We start from the raw sequence: 20,065 nt of genomic DNA on the forward strand, positions 1-20,065 counted from the left end.
GATATCTTGGGCATCTGTATTTTTAAGTTCCTCATCCAGTAACCTGCTCAAAGTCTTCACTCTTCTCTCAAACTAACAATTGGAGCTGATCCTCATAGCTTAAGCAAGGGGATTTCTCCTCCCTCTGTCAAACCCACCAAGCACGTGAGCATTAAATCTGCGATGCCTATATATGCCAGCCATGGGCAGCCCGCATGTGATCAGATACACGAAGCGTGCATGAAAAATTTATTTACCAGCAATGAAGCTGACATCTCACCATTATTGGGGGGGCCATGCTGTCGGGGTCACAATGAACTTCAGATCATTGGCCCTCCTCCCCAGGTACAAATGTCTGAGGCTAAGTAATGTGTGAACCAACCGCGTTGTAAGTACAGATTGCTGCCTCTTTATTAGAGCCTGGGTCATTTCAAATTTAAGTTGAAAAGAAAAACCTGTTTTCCAAGGTTGTTTTTTCGTCTGTACTTGGAGATCCATCACAGCTCTTTCTAAGTTGCCCCAGGGATTACTATCAAATGGAGTTACTTTTTAAGAGTACTAGGCTGAATTTGTCTTGCCATAGCATGACACTGTGGCCAGAAACTAAATCCCTCTCTCTTAATCAGAGAAGCCTGTTTGCTTGTTGCATGACCTTGAGCAAGTCGTGAGGCCAAACAGTGCAACGTTAAGATCTAGTGTGAAGAATGAACGTCCATCTGTGCACAGAGCGGTTGGAGATGTACAGATCACAGGGCTGGAAAAGACCCCCTAGGTCTCTGAGATGAACCCCCATAACGCAGGTAACCACATCAATCCTAAACATATCCTAAAACTCTGCCACTAGCCCATAATCCTTTCTTTTTCCAGCTCCTCCTTTTGTTCTCCAGTAACAGATCCCAGGTCTCACCTTGACAAACAAGCTAAGCAGAAGAAGGTTTTGGAGTCTTGTGTCAGTAGGAATATTTCTCAGTTCTTTAAATCATTTTTATAGGTCAGAGCCTGCTCTAATCTGTCACTTCCCTGTAGAGAGCTGAAGACTTAACTTTAGACCCAGCCTTGCAGTGTCCAGCGTGGAAATGTAAACATGCATGCATTCTTTCCAGCTCTGTCGTTAATTGTAGCAGATGAAATACTCACCCGTTTGGACAGCCTTCAAGACCTGGCCCTTTGCACCTGTAAAAACAAAGGAACGTTACAAATATATTAGCTCTGGCATACATACTTCTACAATTCCAACTAAGAAGAGTGCTACTGATTTAAAAGTTTGTGTTTCAGAGCAGTCCAAGTATTAACATAGGAATTTATAACAGTCATACACTCTATTAAATATCAGTCAATGGCCTTGCTGCAAAATCTTTTATCTAGAAGCATAGTTATGCTGCATACTCAGTTTAAAGAATCTTTTAAAACAACGTTCTATCATGTGGTAGAATGGGGGGAGGACATAGATACACAACATTCAAACGGACCTGGATTCCCTGGCTCTGCGTGGACATCTGCGTTAGCGCAGAAGCTCAGGGCTGACCGTGGAGGAGGACAGAAGTAGCCTCTCCTCTGCACAAGGGCAGAAAGCCACGTGGAAACGTGTCAGTGCAGACCCTCCTGCATAATCCTTGTTTCCTGATAAGTAAAACATTCCAATTTCCAGACTTTCTATTGCAATGGAAAACTTGGTTAGCAGATACATGGTCTCATCAGAAAACACAATTTGACAGCACTCCCTTTGGCTATAGTCTGTTGGCATGTATCCATGATATTTTTCTTTCAGAATCTAAGGTCTAAGGTAATGTAAACAGGTACGACAGTTATCCAGGGAGCCAGAAACTCTACTAGCAAGTCATTTACCCTCCATTTGAGTTTAAAATGCCTGAAATTCATTTTGGCAGCCCAGTGCAAAAAACAACATGGATGAAAATACAGTGACTGTATTCACTTGATGGTCTAATGGGCGTGAGAGGCACCGTGCATTCCCTAAGTGCTGCTGGGCTACAAGATGTAAGCTCTTCATGGGAATTGTGGTCTTTGTGGCGTCTACCGAGGAAGGAGAGCATTACAGAGAGGGTTACATCACCTCTGAAAAACAGAGCACAGCAAGGAGAAAAGTCCAGTTTGTGGTATCCGTTCCCTGCACTGACTTAAAGAAAATGGATCATCCCAAAACAACTCCAGAGGAGGTCAAGTAGAGGGTAAGGAGTGAGCCTGTGCCAGGAAAACTGCTCTGAATTCCCTCTTGCCGAGAGGAGGAACCAGAAAAATTTCAAAATGGCAGGCACAGTTGTAGATCTTATCTCAAACTTGATCTAGGTCTGGGGGAGGAAGAGGTGAAGCAACTACTCATTTTATTGGGTTTTTGTTTATTTGTTTTCATTACTCTGATCTTCCCTCGTGTATTTGCCTTGTTTCTGGGCCAACACAGTGCTCCAGGACCCAGCATCTGGAAGGTCTTGTGAGTTCACTGGGCTCCCATGCAAGAATGTGCATCCTGGTGTCCTGGACACACTGGAAGTGCTGTGTGTACCGGTTCCCGGATCCCGGGTGCCCAGCTTTGTTAGCATTCTCTGTCTGCCTACAGCTTGGTTTGTTTGCTCAGTTGTGTAAGTAAGCACAGAGAGGCTGCACGTGCAGAGCAGAACCACCAGCTTGTTTACGGTCACAGGAGACGTATCTCACTGTGCACCGGGCTTCTCTCTTTGGCCGCTCAACACAAAATGGATCTAAGACCCGAGACCTCATCCTATCATGCTCTACCACCTGATCTGAACTCCTATATGCTAATGCAACAAAGCATGTGCAGCTTCTCCCAATAAAGATGTGAAATTAAAAGACCTCACATTCTTTCAGAGTGTGACTGCGGTCCCTCAAATTATGTCTTCCTAAATATACCGATTTGCCATGCAACTTTATGATGGCAAGTCCTCCATGTGCTTCCTAACAGCAAAAAAAATTGGCTGAGGGGACAGTATCTACAGTCTGGGGAATGACCGACCAGTTATTTTCCTACACCAGAAAGTAGAAGCAGGAGAGGTATAGATTTTCATCTATCCCCTTCTTTTTAAAAATTATTTCCCACACAAATCCATCAATACCAAGTCTAGTGGGATAAAGTAAAAAGGTGTTTGGGAAGAAAATGACAGATCAGCTTGTGCTTTTCAAATCCTATCTGATTTTCTGATTCATTTCACAAGTCAAAGGAGAAACAAAGCCTATGACAAATATCCATCCAGGACTAAATATAACCATCTTTCTTAATGTGGAATTTTATGATGACACCCAACATAACTAACCCAGGTTTTATGGAATCTAAACAATCACTTTTTCCATTCCTGAACCATTTTTCTTCTGCTTACAGAAACCAAAATGAGAAATGTGACCTTGTGTTATGAACTGCCTCAAGATCTTACGGATATATCAGATGGAATTTAGCAGCAGTTGTAGTCTCTGAAATATTTCTCTACTTATTGGAAAATTAGTGCTGTGTACGGTCCCTGAAAACTATTGCATCCCGAACTCAGCATTTCATCTGTCTACGTAAATATTACTCATCCCAGTGCAGACACAGCTATTTATTTCCCAAATCCATCAAGATTTTAACAACTTTCTCCTAGACCCATAGCTCCTAATTTGATGTAATACAGCCAGGTTGCTATGATTTATGGCCTTTCAGAGGGAACTCACACTATAACACCTTAAGTTACTTCACAGTCATAAAAGAAATGGAAAACCATTGGGCTTTTTAAAGCCTTACAAGAATTTTCCTCTGCCCTTTCTTTCTCATTAACCTTCAGAGTGTGACAAAGGCATCACAATTGCGCTGTGCTGCTGCAACCTTCCTTCTCGGACCCCCTGGCCGCTGGCATTTAACATGGAGACTGGCGAGACACGTAGTGTTGGCAGCGACTGCGGAGGCAGGACGCGTCAGCCAGTGCTATTACCTACAGTTATGGCTTCTGTCCTTTTTGCTCTTCCACCCCACTGTGGCTGAATTTAATTCCCATGCTCTGGGATAGTGGCAAGGAAAAACCAAATCTTTCAATGCCGAGCTGACTAATCAAGCCGGTGTCTTTCACCAGTTGCTGGAGGTATAAACGGGGTAATTCCAAGGCTTTTGGGATGTCACTGTCTTTATCAGAGTGTATTTTCTCAGCTGTACAAAAGGAAGCTAGTGTACAAAATCACCAAGCAGTTAACGGAAAATGGGAGAGAAGGGGTCTTTTGGGCTGAGCAGGAGGAAGCTACCTCCCTTCTGTTTTCCAATGACGGCTGAACAAACGACTCAGCAAAGAAAATTAGATTAGATGGGATTCTTCATGGTGGTACAAAGGAAGCGATGCACTACCAGTAAGCACACCTAAAGTAAAAAAATCAAAATTCATGACAAAGCTCAGTTGGGAAGAGAAGTCCTCTTTACTTGCAGCTTCTTCAAATATGGAAAATAGAGCCAGATCCTGGAAACCCTTACTTACGTGATTACTGAAGTCAGCACACTTAATCATGCTGATAAGATTTTTGTGGGCTCTAGCCGTGAAATTGGACAGGGACAGAAATAAAGTTGTTGTTTCTTGTCATGCAGAAATCGCTGAGACTGTGGTTTCTAAGGATGCAAAAACTTTTCGAGACAGATGTTTTCCACCCACTGCTGAACAGATCCCATTCCCGCAGCACAACGAGGGAAAGGCGTGAAGAGAAGTAAGCGGCATCACTGATTGATTGCCTTCACAGGGAAAATGCTGCACCAGACTGCACGTTCCCAGATTGCGCCTCTGACACTGGCTCCCTACCCATCAATGCCATTAGCCCCAGATGTCCCATCTGTAAAAAAAATAGTAACACTACCTTCTCTTAGCTCTCTTGAGCCCTTCAGGGGTACGGTCTATTTCTTCTGCTGCATTTGGGCAGCAACTCGAGCGTGCCCACAATATAACTGTGGCAAACTTAGCCCAGTTCTTTCACTTAAGAGATGAAATTGATACTACTTTTTATGTTCTGCCTTCATAACACAGGGCCAAATACACTGAGCCACATGTTGGGCACCCCTAATTTTCAAAAACCTCTCCTTACCCTAGTCCCATCACCTGCCAGACTCCTGTGGTACACCCATCCACTGCTAAAGCCAGGCAGGAATGGACTTTTCTGATGAACTCTGCTCTGGGGACTTGCTTGTGCACAAAGAGCCACTGTGTGGCTTGCAGCTACATCCATGTCTGGCAGATTATGTTCTCCAAGTTTGCATTCATTTGAGTCTAGTGTTTGATCTCGCTACTGAGGCTGCACAGTCGAAAGCCTTGTTCAGATGTGGTTACCCATTATGCTGCTCCAATAATCAGCTGCATTTTCATGTGGCCAGTTAGAAGAAGGATATTGGATCCCTGTGGCCAGTTTGTATCAGTAGGGACTATTGAGGTCACTAATAAAGAGCAAAGTTATTAACATCCCTTTTCAACTGAGATCATTTGTTCTCAGGGGTGTGATGGGAAGCCTCTTGCCTGCCACTGTAACAAAACACAGGGGGCATCGCTGTAAATCATGGCAAACCCACGTGGCTGGTGCAGCTACCATCTGAAAAGCAGAGTACTGAATTCGTTGTGAGCACTAGGAAGGGCTGTTACTTGCTGTTTAAACCCTCATCTCCTTTTCTCCATGAAGGTGAGAGCCTGGGCACTCTGTTCTTTAATGAGCTGGCAGCTGAATTCGCTAAATATACAATGGGATGACGGTTGGTCTGAATATAATCAGAGGCCAGTGTTATAGCTTCTCTCTTGTAAGACATATTACAGGCATATTATAGAAGGATTTTGGATCAGACAGACCTGCAGGGCAGGGGCCTGTGAAGGAAAAGACACTAAATGTGGGTCTTTTTTTTGCTCTGAAAGCATCACAGTCCAACAAGCAAGTCTCAAAACCTGAAACCTCTTACTGCACATCCTGTGTCCTTTGCAGGTCAGAAACCAGGAGAGGAGACAGCTGCAGCCCTGTTACTTATTATCATGTAGGTTAAATACAGTTGAATTCACAGTTCATTATAGGTGGTGGTTTAAGTGTTCCCCCAAATGAGGACAAAATCAGTTCATACAGATTGGGTTTACTGTGATACCCGTTAATAAAGCCACACTCAGGAGGCAAGCAAGGCTTGAAACTCAGACCAAGTGCTAGCATATGGAAAGAAGGAAAGAAAGAAAATCACTGTGGTACCTCACTCTGATTTCCCTCCTAAAAAATGAAAGGTGCAGAGAAAAATGGGCCCCGGGAGTCCAGCATCCACCAGATGTCACTGATGTTCCTCCCAAAAAACAGAGGACCCAACATCAAGCCGTGTGGGAAAAAACCAGAAAGTGCATCACTGGTGGGTGAGTTCTGTAAAATTCCAGGAAGTTTTCTATTTAAATCAACAAACAAACCTGTTTCAACCCCCCTGAAACATTTTTCCTCTTTATTTTTTTGTGTAAAGAAGTGCTACTGAACTTTTCCTATTTACAAAGTCCGCTGCACTCTGCTTACATTACCTGCGTACTCCTGACCTCTCTTGCTCCCTGCTATTTTTTCTTCTCGATCGTTTGAAATGGGACTACTAGGAAGGTAAAGAGCTCGAGACGAGCTGTTGCCCTATTTTTTCCCAGCCCTGTTTCCATTTGGCCCGAGGTTTTACTCACCCCCGGGTACAGTTTGGATGGCAGAGCTGGCAAACAGCGTTCCCGTCAGCGTACTTCCAGACAAGGGTGTCGTTCTCGCCCAGAACTCCTGCCGGGCAGGATTTCACACAGTGGGGGCCGTCTATAAAATGGGCACACTTCATGCAATTGTCAGGGCCCTGCAAAGAGAAACAGCTCATTTATAATGCCCTTATATCAGCCTATTCAGGAGGAAATTCAGAAGATAAATCTAAATGCCTTCACCAGCATCATCTGGTTTTATTACTTTGCTACCTGATATTCTTCTAAGTATTTGCTCTTGTAGGATGGACTGTACAAAAGGCAGTACCTGATGTTTAAAGCTAATATTTTCTTGAGTTTCAGTGTTGCTGCTTTTTTTTTCCTGCCTTCCGCCTGGTTGGAAAGTTTGGTTTTTTCATTTAAAATAGGGAATGATTTAATGACATCTTGATAAGGAGTAAGCTCAAAAGCAGAGGGCCAGGCTGCTGCCTGGTGCAATCTACCATCATATGATTTCAAGCAATGGAGCTGGACCTGCTGACACCTTCCTGAATTACTGGCCTCAAATCATTATTTTCCTGTTTCTCAGCACAGGTTCTTTTGTCTGCTTGTGAGAAGCAGGGGATAATGGAGGCAACCCAAGGAGCCCATGAGTTTTTTACTTTGAAGAGCACTCAGTTTGTGTTTAAAGGCATTGCCTTTGGCCATTTTTGGCAGAGCTGTTTTTATTCATTAGTATTTGTATTTATTTATAGCAGCACCAGGAATGCCCTAAATATTTTAAAGCAGGGCAACCAGCAATTCCGGGTCAAATTCTACTATGGAGAACAGATCCACAGTGCTGGTTTCAGTGGGACTATAGTAAGACATGCTATAGGAAGATTATTTTAATTACTGTAATGTCTAAGGGCTACTATAATAGACTGATTACTAGACGCTGGGCAAATATGGAACAAGGGGGTGGTCACTGCCTGAAGAAGCTTATAATGTTAACAACATCCCTTAGGCCATGGTGGTCTAAGCTAGAAGGGAGGATGGAAATACTTCACATTACTGAGCAGTGACTCTCAGATGGATGATGGGCAAGGGTCGAACACTCAGTGGTTGCAGGGGATGGCAAAGGTGTTTAAAGAGTTGGATTAAGTAGCACAGAGGAGGATCTGTGATGGAAGCAGGAGATTTGATTTCAATTACCAAAACCAAATGAGATTAGAGTTTTACAATTACGATATGAGTTTGATCTGATTAAAAGGAAATAATTTTGCACCTTTGCCAAACTGGACATTTCATAACACAAAAGAGTATTATCAAAATTAAAGAAGAACAAAATTGCGGAAGACTCTGTATGACTAGCAAGAGTACATTGTATTGACTTTTGTAGAAGGAGATTTTGTATGAATTTGGAATACTTAAACAAGTTTGAAAATCCAATCGCTTTGTTTTGATTGCCTTTCTTTGAACATAATTTACACCTGCAATTACTTTAACATAGGTATTTACTGTACCCTAGTTAGAGGAGAGAACATGGTTTTAAGTAAAAACTGCTTCCTGAATATTTTCCAGTAAATACCTGGTTTTGATCACAATTGTATCATGGCTTTTCAAAAAGGCAAAAAGCTACTGTTTTAATCCACTGTTTTTAACAGTTCTTTCCCTCTGAATAAGGAAATTTAATTTGTTCACACCAGCTTGGCTGTTCAGTAACTACATGTTCCCGAAATGTTCACTAAATTAGCGTATTGTCACATACGTAAGCAAGCCTTACGTTTTTTCTTCTGTAAAAAGACACAAAAAAGAAAGGCCCCACAATGCCTGTGGCTGTGGATTACACGTATGATGGGTGACACAAAAGAGAAATAATACCCTGAGGTTCTCTCTCCTGTTTCTGCTCTCCTGCCCCCAGATCTTGCCCTCTTAATTGCCCCATCTCCACCTGATCCCGGAGAAGGGTAAATGAGACCTCAGGATTACCTCAACACAGGAAATACGTATTAATACATGGTTTGAGGCACAGGTTTGCTAAGCTGAATCTGCACTTACAGGTCCAGTGCAGGTTGCGTTGTATGCAGTGGAGTTTTGTACTAGGCACTCAGGGTGGCAGGGGAGGCACTTGGAGTCCCTTTCAAACTCTCTCGGCTCCCTGGAAAACAGCAAAAAAAAAAAAAAGAGAGAAATAATTAAAAACCAGGTTGATTAGCAAGTGATAAATTGTGGTCGTCTCTCCTTTCCCTGACTTTTCCAGTTTAAATAGATTGGGATGACGGTACTGAGACAGGAGGAGGTACAGGGGGACCCTCCTGGTTACACTGGTAGCACTTGCTCAGCACAACCAGGGAGAGGTAAGAGTAAGGGAAATTTGGTTGACGGTGAAACACATGGCACTCCAGATTGCACACTACAAATTAGTTTACTTTCCCTTTTAAACTAATGACACAGAATATTCACAATGATTTCCAAAGGCTTTTAAATGGTAGTGATGCAAAGAGATCAGCAAAAACAGTTCAAGTGATTCCAAGGCTCCAAATAATAATTAGGAAAGTTAAACAGCAATGCACTGATAATTAAATTCATACCCTCCCTACAACACACAATGAATCATTAAAATATGAAAGTTGGGAACAGATGGTTTCAATAGCAATAAAGCTGTTCCACTTCAAGTAATGGTGTTATTAATTAAACTAAATCTACTCAGCATTTGACACAAAAAATGCCCAGATCTACCCTTCAGGTCATAATAGCTGCTGGAGGGAATTCGCTTACAAAAAAGACAGCTGCTGAACTGCAAGTTGCTAGACAAATACAAACATCAGGGGCATCAGCACCCTGCCAAGTACTTGCTTAACACTCATGATTTTTAAAAGTCAAACTTTGAAAGATTTATTAAAAAATGCGTGTTATTTTTGGTGCTAGCTGTGCCTTTCCTGCCTACATCACCTGTTGAACGGACTGAAAAACCCAGCCGAGCCACAGTCCTGACACACAGGCAGCGATACATTCTCCTCTGACTGAGTGAAGCCAAAGCAGTAATTTTGCCCGAAATTGCTGCTCCCAGTGCTTTTCGGATGAAAGCTCATTCTCCCTTGACTGCAACTTTGCAAATTGCAAGGGTGAGCCACACATTTGAGCAAATATGAGAGTCCCTTTGCAGTAAGGAAGCCTACTGAGAAGTGAAGCCCTGGCTCCGGGGGTGACTGAGCTCCCGGTGACTGCAACTGGCTCCGGCTCTTGCCCCATGTGCTTGACATGACAGTCATAGCTTGGATTTTCATAGGGGGCTTTAAGCTCCTTTATTTCTTAGGGGAAGAAAGCGTAAGGCTTAGTGTCCTTGGGCCTCCAGATAGTCTCCTCATGGGCTTGAGGGGATGTTTTCATGGCAGTCACTGTGGCAGGAGCAAACTCCTAAGCAATGCTGAACGGGGAAGGAGAGCTACCTCAGCTCCTGGCTTTTCCCTCTTTTTAGGTGCTATGCTCACACAACATCTGTGCAAAGCTGATGAAATCCTTTCTTCCTAGCTACAACATGTTCTAAAACCCAAAACCCCCAAAGCATCGCCAAACCTCAAGCACCCCCCAGACACCTTACCCTTGCAGGATATTGCACTGTTTCACACACTCCTTCTGGCGATCGAAAAACCTGCAGGAGAAGCAGTGGAAGGGTCCAGGGCCCCAGCAGCCCACGTCTGAGCACAGGGGGTCACAAACATGCCTGGCAGCAGCTGGGAGAGAAAGAGACAAGAAAAAAGGCCATGGATGTCAAGGCAGGAGAGAGGGCAAACACAGCACTACAGGTGACTCTATCCTGACCAGACAGTTTCTCCAACCTGTTCCAAAGCAGATGTGAATGGTCCTGGCAGTGTGGAAGAGGAATAAGTGTGCTTCTCTTAATTCCCAAAGACTGAAATTAAGAGTCACTTCTGGCCTTTCAAAATAAAAACAAGCTCCTCTGTGACAGCTTAACAGCCGTGTAATAAAGCTAAACCAGTACCAGGCTGAGAGAGTTGGGGTTGTTCAGCCTGGAGAAGAGAATGCTCTGTGGAGACCTTATTGCAGCCTTTTAATACTTAAAGGGGGCTTATAATGACTTTTTACCAAGATCTGTAGTGACAGGTCAAGGGGCAGTGGCTTTAAACTGAAAGAGTGTAGGTTTAGGTTGGACATAAGGAAGACATTTTTTACAGCAAGGGTGGTGAGACACTGGAACAGGTTGCCCAGGGAAGTTGTGGATGCCCCATCCTTGGAAGCGTTCAAGGTCAGGTTGGTCAGGGCTTTGAGCAACCTGATCTAGCGAAAGATGTCCCTGCCCATGGCAGCGGGGTTGGACAGGATGATCTCTGAAGGTCCCTTCCAACCCAAACCATTCTATGATTCTATGATCAATTTCCAAAATACAACAAATTCATATTCTGCAAAGAGAAATAATTGGATTTTGGCCCAGGGACCACTGCAGTCAACAGCAGCATAGTTGAACAACAGCTTTGACCTTGTAAAAAAAGTCCAATGTTTGCGGTTAGCTTCTGTGTTCTTCAGCCTATGTGGCTTCACTATGCCCACAGTGGTGAAGCAGCTCCTTCCCATCTGCTGGACACCATGAAGTCCATATCCTCGGTGGGAAAAAAACCCACTTTTCCCTCGCTGCTTTCATTAAAGCAATATCACTGATGAATTTTGCAGCCAGGGGAACAGAGAGAAAAAAGCCTTGCTTGAATAACTCTTGCATTTTAGCATGAGCTTCCGCAGGGGGCAGGACATCAGCATTGACTTACCACACTCATTTTTATTTCTGTTCTGTATAATCTTTGTTTTCTGGCTCTGAGTTGCAAACAGGCTGCGCCAGTCCATGGTGTCAGCATAGCAGAGGTTTTTGTTCTTCATAATGGCAACATCTCCGTCACTTATTTCCTTGAGGGAGCGCAGCCCCAATGACTGTATTTTCAAGTTAACAACGGCAAGGGAATACTGGCCACTAAAATGGAGATGGAGAAAAATTACAAAACGCAGAAGAAAGAGAATTAGTAAGTAGGGTTTAACTGAGCATATTTTTCTTTTGTTTTTCAAACATGCGTTGCTGCGAACTCAATTTTGTTCAAGGAAGACATTGCTCAGCCCTCTAAGCTTAACGCCTGGTACATGACATACCTATATAAAACAACTGCAATACTCATATCTGGTTTTGCATGGGAATTTTAAGCTAAAACTGGCAGGACATGTGCACTCTGTCAAGTAAACAATCTTGTGGTTGTAGGTAGAGCAGCTATTATTTTGCACTGGTCCACCAAGCCATCCTTGCCCTCAGGGTAATCCCAGGTGGGCACTGGTTGCACTGCTGGTGTCCACACCGCCTGGCAGCCACATCTGGCAGCCACATCTCCATCCCCGACTGCCCAGCTACCTCAAATCCCAAAGTGCTTCCAATCACATCGTAACTTGCCCTGGACGGCAAAGAGTGCTCTCTGTCCCGCTTGCGCTTCCAGGCTGGTGGGGGAGAGCCTGGTCCTAGAGCAGGCTCAGAGCAGCCCTCCCCATGCAGCACAGAGCTGAAGGTCTCATCCCCCCCAGGGCACATTATCTACTGCTACAAAGATGGTGCTCGACTCCTCGCAGGCTTTTTCTCATTTTGCATCAGTCTGGGGACACCCACGCCTCACTGCTTCGTACCTTGGTGCACTCAGACAAACGCAGCTCTAAACAGAGTTTCTTTTACAGTTGCTCTGGCACATGATTCACTTACTGTTGCTTGGTTCTGCCTCGTATAATCTCCAGATTTTCAAAAGCATAGAGATCAGTAGCATTATCAGGCCAGGCCTGAATCAACAAAAATCCTGAAATGAAGAAAAGAAGATTAAAAAATAATAATAATAATACAACTGCAGTCAGTATTGGCAGCAGAACCTCCTCCTTGAGCTCCTCCTGCACCGGGAGAAGGCACTTGGGCTTTCCCTCTGCTTATCTGAGAATCTCAAAGTGAAACATGACATTGTAGGGAGCAGGGAGATATTTTTAAACCCCATTTTATAAACAGTTTACTTCTTAGCCCACCACGAGGGCTTAGGAGCGCAAGAGATGAGCGTGTCAGTGAGCTGCACATCCTGCCACACAGCCGCCAGTGACGATGGCTCTTGCCAGCAGATACCCTGGCTGAGAGACTGCGGGAGAAAGGCATTGCTCTGTCCCATTTGTGAGCTGCCCTCAGGGAACAGAAAAACTGAAAAGAAAGCAGAAATGGAGCAGAACAGACAGGCACTCAGAGTGGATTTGCTAAGGCAAGCAGATTTCCCTGCTCAGCCGAGGTGCTTGGGAGGAGGGGGAGAATTTGAGAAATTGCAGGCTGCCGTATGAAGCTCTGAGTTTAGTCATTGCTACCTTGAAGGGAACCAGACAGGTAAAAGACAGAAAGAAAAGGAGAACTGGAGTCACGTCTGTGGCCCCAGCTCTGATGTTACACTCATTTTATAATGGGCTGAACAAAATTACTTTTAATTGATCCTTGGTGCAAGACTTGGCTCTGCTGGCCACTTTGTGCTTGTGGAGACACATTCACCCCAAGGAAGAGCTCTTCAGGCTGGAGAGGGTGTCTCCACGAGGATGATGCAAGCTACTGAGCACGCTTCCCTAAGGAGCTGCTGAAAGGTTTTCCACAAATAGAAACACACTTGGCTTTTTTTAGCCGGAGTGGCACGCCTCTGCATCACCACATACTTCTTGGGTGGCTGAGGATCTCCTCTGCTTTTACTCTTTGCTAGGGTTGAGAGGGCTGCTTTTACTCTTTGCTTCAGCAGAAGGGATGGTCTGGCCAAATGACACACCTTGGATGGGAGGCCAGTATGGGTTATGTGGGCATAACGCTGGCAAGGTGCTGGTGACCACCTTTGTGAAGAGTGACCCTCATAGCTCAGAGACAGAAACCGTTTGCTGGCACTTCTCTTCATGTGCTTAAAAAATTTCTCTCCTCTCCCTTTGTGTTTTTGGCAGTACTGATCAGAGACCATGTCAGCTAAAACCCACTGCTGACCTGATATTTCTTTGACTGTTTTGAAGACATCCAACTTCTTGGGGTCCAAGGGTAGGGTCTTCGTGAAGGCATCGCTGAAAAACACAGAATGAGGAATCGGGAAAAGAATGGATCAGCCTGAATTTCTCCTTAGCCCTTCTCCTCCAGTGCTAAATGACCAGCGGGCAACTCACCCTAGAAATGCAACTGGGAGAATGCTGACATCCCCATTGATCTTTGTACAGTTTTTGAAGGAGTCGATGTTTGTGGCGTTTATGGAGAGGATCCCTTTAAGTTCACCTATTCCGATGCCATTGCACACTGTTAAAAGAGAGATACAAAAGTCAGGGGGGAGAAGAGTGAAGCCCAATCACATGGAAGGGAATAAACATGAAGATGCCATTAGTCCAGAAAGTGCTCCCATATGGTCAAACCTATCACTGTAAGATGAGTTTCATAGATCTCTTGCATACTTTTGCTTTTCAGAAAGCACCACAGGACAAAAGCTTCCTGCTTGCCCAGCTGTGCAGCTCTGGTCTGAGCATCTCTGCACACAGGCTCTGGCACATGCCCTTGTCTCTCTTTGTCCCATGTTCATTTTATTCCCCTTGATGAGATACTGGGAAGGACAAATGAAGGAGAAGGCTGAAGTGCAAGATATACATGCTCAAGATGCACAGTTTATCTACTGTACTTGTTGTGTATCCCAGTTGGAGAGCATGCTCCACAGCCATGTTTCCTGACCAAACCACTTGTGAGATCTTCAAACTATCACTGGATGTTTATTATTCAATTTGCACTTAATTAAGGTCAGAACTCCATGTACTTTTTCTAATAGGTTACCTATCATCTCAAAGCCTTACTGGTTTATTCCATGCTTTTTATACCTTTGCTGCATAGCCCATCACACTTTTTACACTTCCGAACACCATTTTCTTCCACTTCATAAGTATCAGTATTGCATGAGCGAACGCAGGAACCATGGTCTGTCACCACATAGTTGTCTGGAAAAACAAGGATACAAAGGTCATTGAAATATGAGAGGGATGTGTTGGGGGCTGCACAGGCACTTCAATACTAGAAAGAAAAAGGGTTTTTGAACTATTCGCATACTTAGCAAAGTACAGGCATTAATTATGAATTCTCACAAACATCCTTCGAAAGTAGACAGACATACAATGCTATCACCATTATACAGAGAGGGGAATGGTCACAGAAGGATAAAACAACATTGCCAAGGTCAGGCTGTGCAGCAGTGCTATAATCGGGATGAATACACGGCACCTCTGATCCCTCACCTTCACTCACTCTTCCAGGCTAAGGGCCAGGCAGGGCAATGGTCAGCCTCAGAAAGGGATATCAGTTCTGTAGACTAAACCCTCTCTTACCTATAAGTCTCAACGAGTTAAAAGACCGTGGACATGGAATAGCAAAAGAAAAGAAAGCAAGCGTCTGCAGAGGAAGCGATGATCACAGGCATTGAGAGGGAGTGTTTGAACCAATTCCTTTCTATCAGTCCTAATTAAGAACCAGTTAAGAGTTGATAATGCTTTGGTAATCCACAGGATTGATCCCACATGGCTTGTTTGGCCATTGTTTTGATGATCCTCATAAGATGCTTTTTTTTCTCCATCAAGAGACAAATCTTCAGAAGTCAAAATGTAATGGTTAAAAATCAGGAAAGGTGATGGATGCAGCCAGTCTGAAGTGGTTCTTTACCAGCTGTTCTCTCATTTTTGTCACCTGTTCCTGGTTCCCACAGAAGCTGAGGAGAACAAGAAAGTGCTCTTGCACTTGGCCATAACACAGAGGGATGACACAGGTCCCTGACAACCTCCCTCCAACTCCCCACTTCCTCTGTGGCTGCAACTCGAAATTAACTTACGTGGACATTCCCTCACACAAGTGGCTCCGAAGCTGTATTTTCCATCGGGGTTGACATCCATCTGATAGGTGGTGGGGTTATACAGGACCAATGGGGGACACGTGTCCTTGCAAGTAGCATCATCCCGAAACTTGCGGCACGCCTGTTGTTGAACAACAGCACCCATTAAACTACATTCTCCTTAAAAAGCTGCAATGCTTTTACATTAGCTCTTTAATAACACTCTGATGGGCTCATCTGTTCCCTGCTTAGCTCTAATGGAAACCCCAAGCACCTACAGGGATGGTCCCTCATGCTTTGAAGGTGAAAGGTTGCTTCAGGTTGGGCAATAGAGCTTAATATTTGAAAAAAAGGAGAGAACATGAGGTTTTCTTCTTCTGAACAAGAAACCTTGGCACTCTGGTGGAGAGCGGCTGGGATTCACGTGGGAACAGGAGCAAATCTGCATGCCTTAGACAGAAGAATTTTCCCTACAAGCAGTAACCAGATCAAGACAAACGGTACTTTTCTTGGCTGCTTTTTAATAACTTAAATCAAATCAAGTCCTTTCCTGCTGATTACTGACTTTTCTGGCTAAATATTAAACTGAAGCCATTATATTTGGCTGCAGGTAATAAACAATTTAGCAGGCATTTATGACGGACAAGTTGGTTCTTCCAACCTCATTCTGTATTAAATTAATAATCATTCTCTTTTCCCCTTTTTTCTTCCCTGGATTTCCAGATGAGAAAGAATAACTGTATTCTCTGTGAGCCAGTAAGGGCATCATAGCCATGCAATTTGTAAGGGGACCAGGAAAACAGATAACCACAACAAAACCCAGACCGGACCGTTTCTGTGGCAATTACTCAAGTGTCACTTAATTCAGAATGAAGTGTAGTGCAAACATGGGAAAGAGTTAAAAACACAGTGTGCACCAACCCCCTGAAACTCTTGTAGAAAAGCAATGGGATTTTTTTTCCTAAAAAAACTCCATTTGCTCCTTCTCCCTCCACTGCCCCAGGGTCCCCCAAACACAGTGCTTTTGCAGCAAGAGAAAACCAAAAAGGGAAACCTTGATTTTGTGTCTGAAGTTCAATGAAACGCAAAGAGTGAAGATCCATCATATTTGATTCCCCTCACCAGTTCTTGCTTTGGTAAACTAAGATTATTACTGCCTAGCGTTAAGGAGCACATGGCAAAGCTGTGCTGGCATGGCACTGCACCGTGGCAGCAGCTGAGGACCTGGGGACCTGCCTATGTGGGGAAGTCGCCCTACAGCAAACACTTAGCTGCTCTGCAACAACTTTGAGCTCACTGGGCTCTTGAAGGCACTAATGCTGGTTTAGCACACATTAGGAAGGTCCAGCTGCAGAGTCAATAAAGACCAGCTAAGGGTGCTGTGTAGTTCATGTCCTCTTCCCTCCCACTGACCACCCACGCAGGGAAGCCCCAGGGCACCCTCCAGGTCAGCGTCTCTCAGAGGCCTGCTCAGATGAAAGAAGGCTAGAGGACATGCAGCTGAAAGCCTGCCTTGCTGTGTCCAGGGATTTAAGCAATTATGGCAGTGGTGTAGCATCGTTACCAGGCAGTCGCTCTCCCGAGGCCCCGTGCAGCCCGCAGCACACTGGTTGTGGCAGCAGTCGCTGGGCACCTTTCCCCTGCACCGGCCAGAGCACTGCTGGGCACAGATGACTTTTGTTACTGGAAGACACAAGAAAAAAGGAAAAACATGAGGAATGAAGAACTTCTAAGCTGTACTTGCTGCAATGAGATCAAGAAATATGGAGAAAAGGTCTGGTGCAGGATCTGTGCAAGATTTTCCCCATGGGATGCGTATTCTGTCCTCATATAAGGCCAAATGTCAGGAGGGGTGAGAGCTGGTGTGGGTGGTGGTGAGAAGGAGTTGTGTTCAGCCCATAATTATCTTGGCTCTTGCAAGGTGCTAAGCACTCTGGTCCTAGCCAGCAAATCACGTCCTGCTTAGAAAGAGCATCCAGGTCCCTGTGGCATCAATGCCTAAACCAAGAAAAACTCTGTAGAGTCATTGCATCTTACAGCTGGGCAATACAGCAGGATCTGGCTCGTTTTTGTTGAGAAAATCTATTATTGGTGCTAGCTTTGGGATAAACAACACAACAGGAGAACTGCCAGGGCTCTGTACTATAATGGGAAACCGTACATCGTTGGCGTGGTGTTAGGATCCCTTCAATGCACTAAAAATATTTCTGAAATTTGCAGAGAGGGGAGACCCACTCAGCAAACTGATTTCATATGCATATTGTATTATTTTTGTTTAAGCTTCAATTCCTTGGCCAAATTTTATCTTCATTACTCAACTCCCACAGGGTTTGCACCAGTGCAGCAACCCGGAGGAAGAACTGGCCCTGATTCAGCTTTTTGCAGGGAAGCAAAAACTGCCTGCAACATTTTGTTGAGAATCGGGAAATTGTCTCTATTTGAATATCAAAGCAGAGAAAATGATAATCAGAACAATTTAAAAAAACCCAGAAATTAATGGCTAGCATGTGTTTGTACCAGACACCCAAAATGGGATTGCTTGTTCTCTACAAAAAAATTATTGATCCACAGACCCTGGCATTAGATGTCAGAGAAACCTGATGGCTAATCCGCTGCATTACAGCACCCTGAGCATTTCAGCTGTGCACTACAGTAACTGTTAATCAACTTCGCAGTTGGCACAAATGAGTTACAATATCATCAGGAATTCCTGTAAGTCCGAAACAGATGGTTGTTAATTAACAGAAAATTATTGGAAAATGTAGCCCACTACAGGGTATATAACAGTGATTTTTTTAAAAATCGTATTTCCTATCTTTTTCCATTACACACTTTTGTATCCAAACTGTATTATTTCATTTTTCTTGTAGGGCAGTAAGCAGATATTGTATTTTCAAGGAAACAGATTATTTCCACAATATGCATTAGCTTCTCTGATAGCAACTCCTCCGTTCAACTAGAAACAGGGGAATAAAAGGCACATTGTTCTACACGAACAGCATTTTGATATTTTTTTCATAAGCATCAGCAGGGGAGTAAAACAGCTCGTCACTTTGATAGCTATTGACTAGAGCTTCCTGCTGGAAACACATATCACGGCAAACGTTTATATTTCAAACAGAATATCTCACGTTCGTTGAAGGAGAAAGATACATATCACCCCAAACTTTCCCACATATGGAAATGTGGGATACATTTTCAGTTGGCCAGATTCTCAAATACCTCGAGAGGAGAGCCAAAGCCTGCGAACGGTTCCATTTTATGTGATCCTAGCCATCCTCCCGAAGCCAGCAAGAGTCTGTAAATGCTGGAAGCTTGCAGGGCTGAGACCTGAGGTTCTGCAAGCCCCCGGGACAGCTGTGCGGTCTCAGCTGCCGGGACCGACCTGGGAAGGGCTTTGCGTGCACAGCCACTGTCCACCTCAAGAGCAGTTCAAGGCAGGAGCCAAACTGCAGACCTGACTGAAAAAACCCCTAAAGCTTATACTAAATGAAGAGAGAGAAGCTGTATGTGGTCCTTTTTCCTTAAGCTCTAGAAGCCGTACAGATTTGGCCTGATACTTGCAAGCAAGAAACTTAGGTTTAGGTGATTTTTTGCAATGGAAAACCGAAGATAGGATGTTGCTTTCATTTGCATTATGTCTAGATCAGCAGTCTTTCCACTGAACTTTACACACAACTGGCAGGAAAGGAGAATCAGAAACAGTGCATTTCCCTACTTATTACAGAAAAAGGAAATAATCAAATATCAAAACAAATTGAGATGGGCTTCCTCCTCAGCCTTTACTTTAGGAGAAATAAAGCCTTCAAAATCTCAAGCACTTCTAAATGGATATTTCTGGCACTTTCTTAATATCAGGCAAGCATCCTACCTGCAAAATTTTACAGTAAAGCACAGGCAACCAAACTGAACAACCTCACAATGCCAAATATCTCCATTTACAAATTAAAAAATGGCTATGCATTTTCTGAGAGCCTTCCAAAGGTCCTCTGAGTACAGTATGTAGTGTGATCACCCACATGAAGGTGACATCTTTTGTGTTTTCAAAAGAAACCTACGGGGATTCCAAAAAGAGGAATTAAAGCCAGCAAAAATCAGGTTATGTTGTTGCTTCTAATAGTAGAAATTAATCCAAAGTATTGTTAACTAGCCTGCAGAATGGCTCTGCGGGAAACAGCAGGAAGGCAAACAATTCACCACGCAGCTACTGCATTCTCTCTTCTATGGTAAAATAACTTAAAGACTAAATGTCTCAAGTGCAGATGGGAGAAAGTTGTGGGCGACAGACAAAAGCTTTCAACACGGGAGACAGCTGCAGTCTCTTCCCTCTGCAGGAACAGCACATCTTCAGGGAAATCCAGACCCAAGTCAAACCACCTTGAGGTTTCACCTCCAGAAATGGAGCTACTCACGGGGAATGGGCACAGCCCTCCTCCCCGCCACTGCACTTCTGCAGAGTGGGAAGCAGGCCATGTCCTTCCATGGTGTGCTTCAAGGAGCCTCAGCGTAGTGGGATGCAGAGAAGGACAAGTGTGAAACACGTGTCACTAATTTGCACTTGACAGG

The 20,065-nt window shown here is 44.1% G+C and overlaps 1 protein-coding gene across 2 annotated transcripts in view; it reads right to left on the minus strand.

Moving 5' to 3' along the window:
- Positions 1 to 20,065, minus strand: part of EGFR (epidermal growth factor receptor) — a 168,237-nt gene that overhangs the window by 25,761 nt on the left and 122,411 nt on the right. For both annotated transcript variants that reach the window (XM_075493719.1, XM_075493718.1), the window contains exons 6-16: positions 17,064 to 17,182; positions 15,500 to 15,641; positions 14,502 to 14,618; positions 13,809 to 13,935; positions 13,636 to 13,709; positions 12,355 to 12,445; positions 11,390 to 11,589; positions 10,210 to 10,342; positions 8,667 to 8,766; positions 6,627 to 6,784; positions 1,117 to 1,152 (exon numbers count right to left, since the gene is read on the minus strand). In XM_075493719.1, coding sequence (XP_075349834.1) covers positions 1,117 to 1,152; positions 6,627 to 6,784; positions 8,667 to 8,766; positions 10,210 to 10,342; positions 11,390 to 11,589; positions 12,355 to 12,445; positions 13,636 to 13,709; positions 13,809 to 13,935; positions 14,502 to 14,618; positions 15,500 to 15,641; positions 17,064 to 17,182 — 1,297 coding nt within the window. The remainder of the gene's footprint in view (positions 1 to 1,116; positions 1,153 to 6,626; positions 6,785 to 8,666; positions 8,767 to 10,209; positions 10,343 to 11,389; positions 11,590 to 12,354; positions 12,446 to 13,635; positions 13,710 to 13,808; positions 13,936 to 14,501; positions 14,619 to 15,499; positions 15,642 to 17,063; positions 17,183 to 20,065) is intronic.

This window comes from Mycteria americana, chromosome 2, assembly GCF_035582795.1.
Source record: "Mycteria americana isolate JAX WOST 10 ecotype Jacksonville Zoo and Gardens chromosome 2, USCA_MyAme_1.0, whole genome shotgun sequence".
Classification (NCBI taxonomy): domain Eukaryota; kingdom Metazoa; phylum Chordata; class Aves; order Ciconiiformes; family Ciconiidae; genus Mycteria; species Mycteria americana.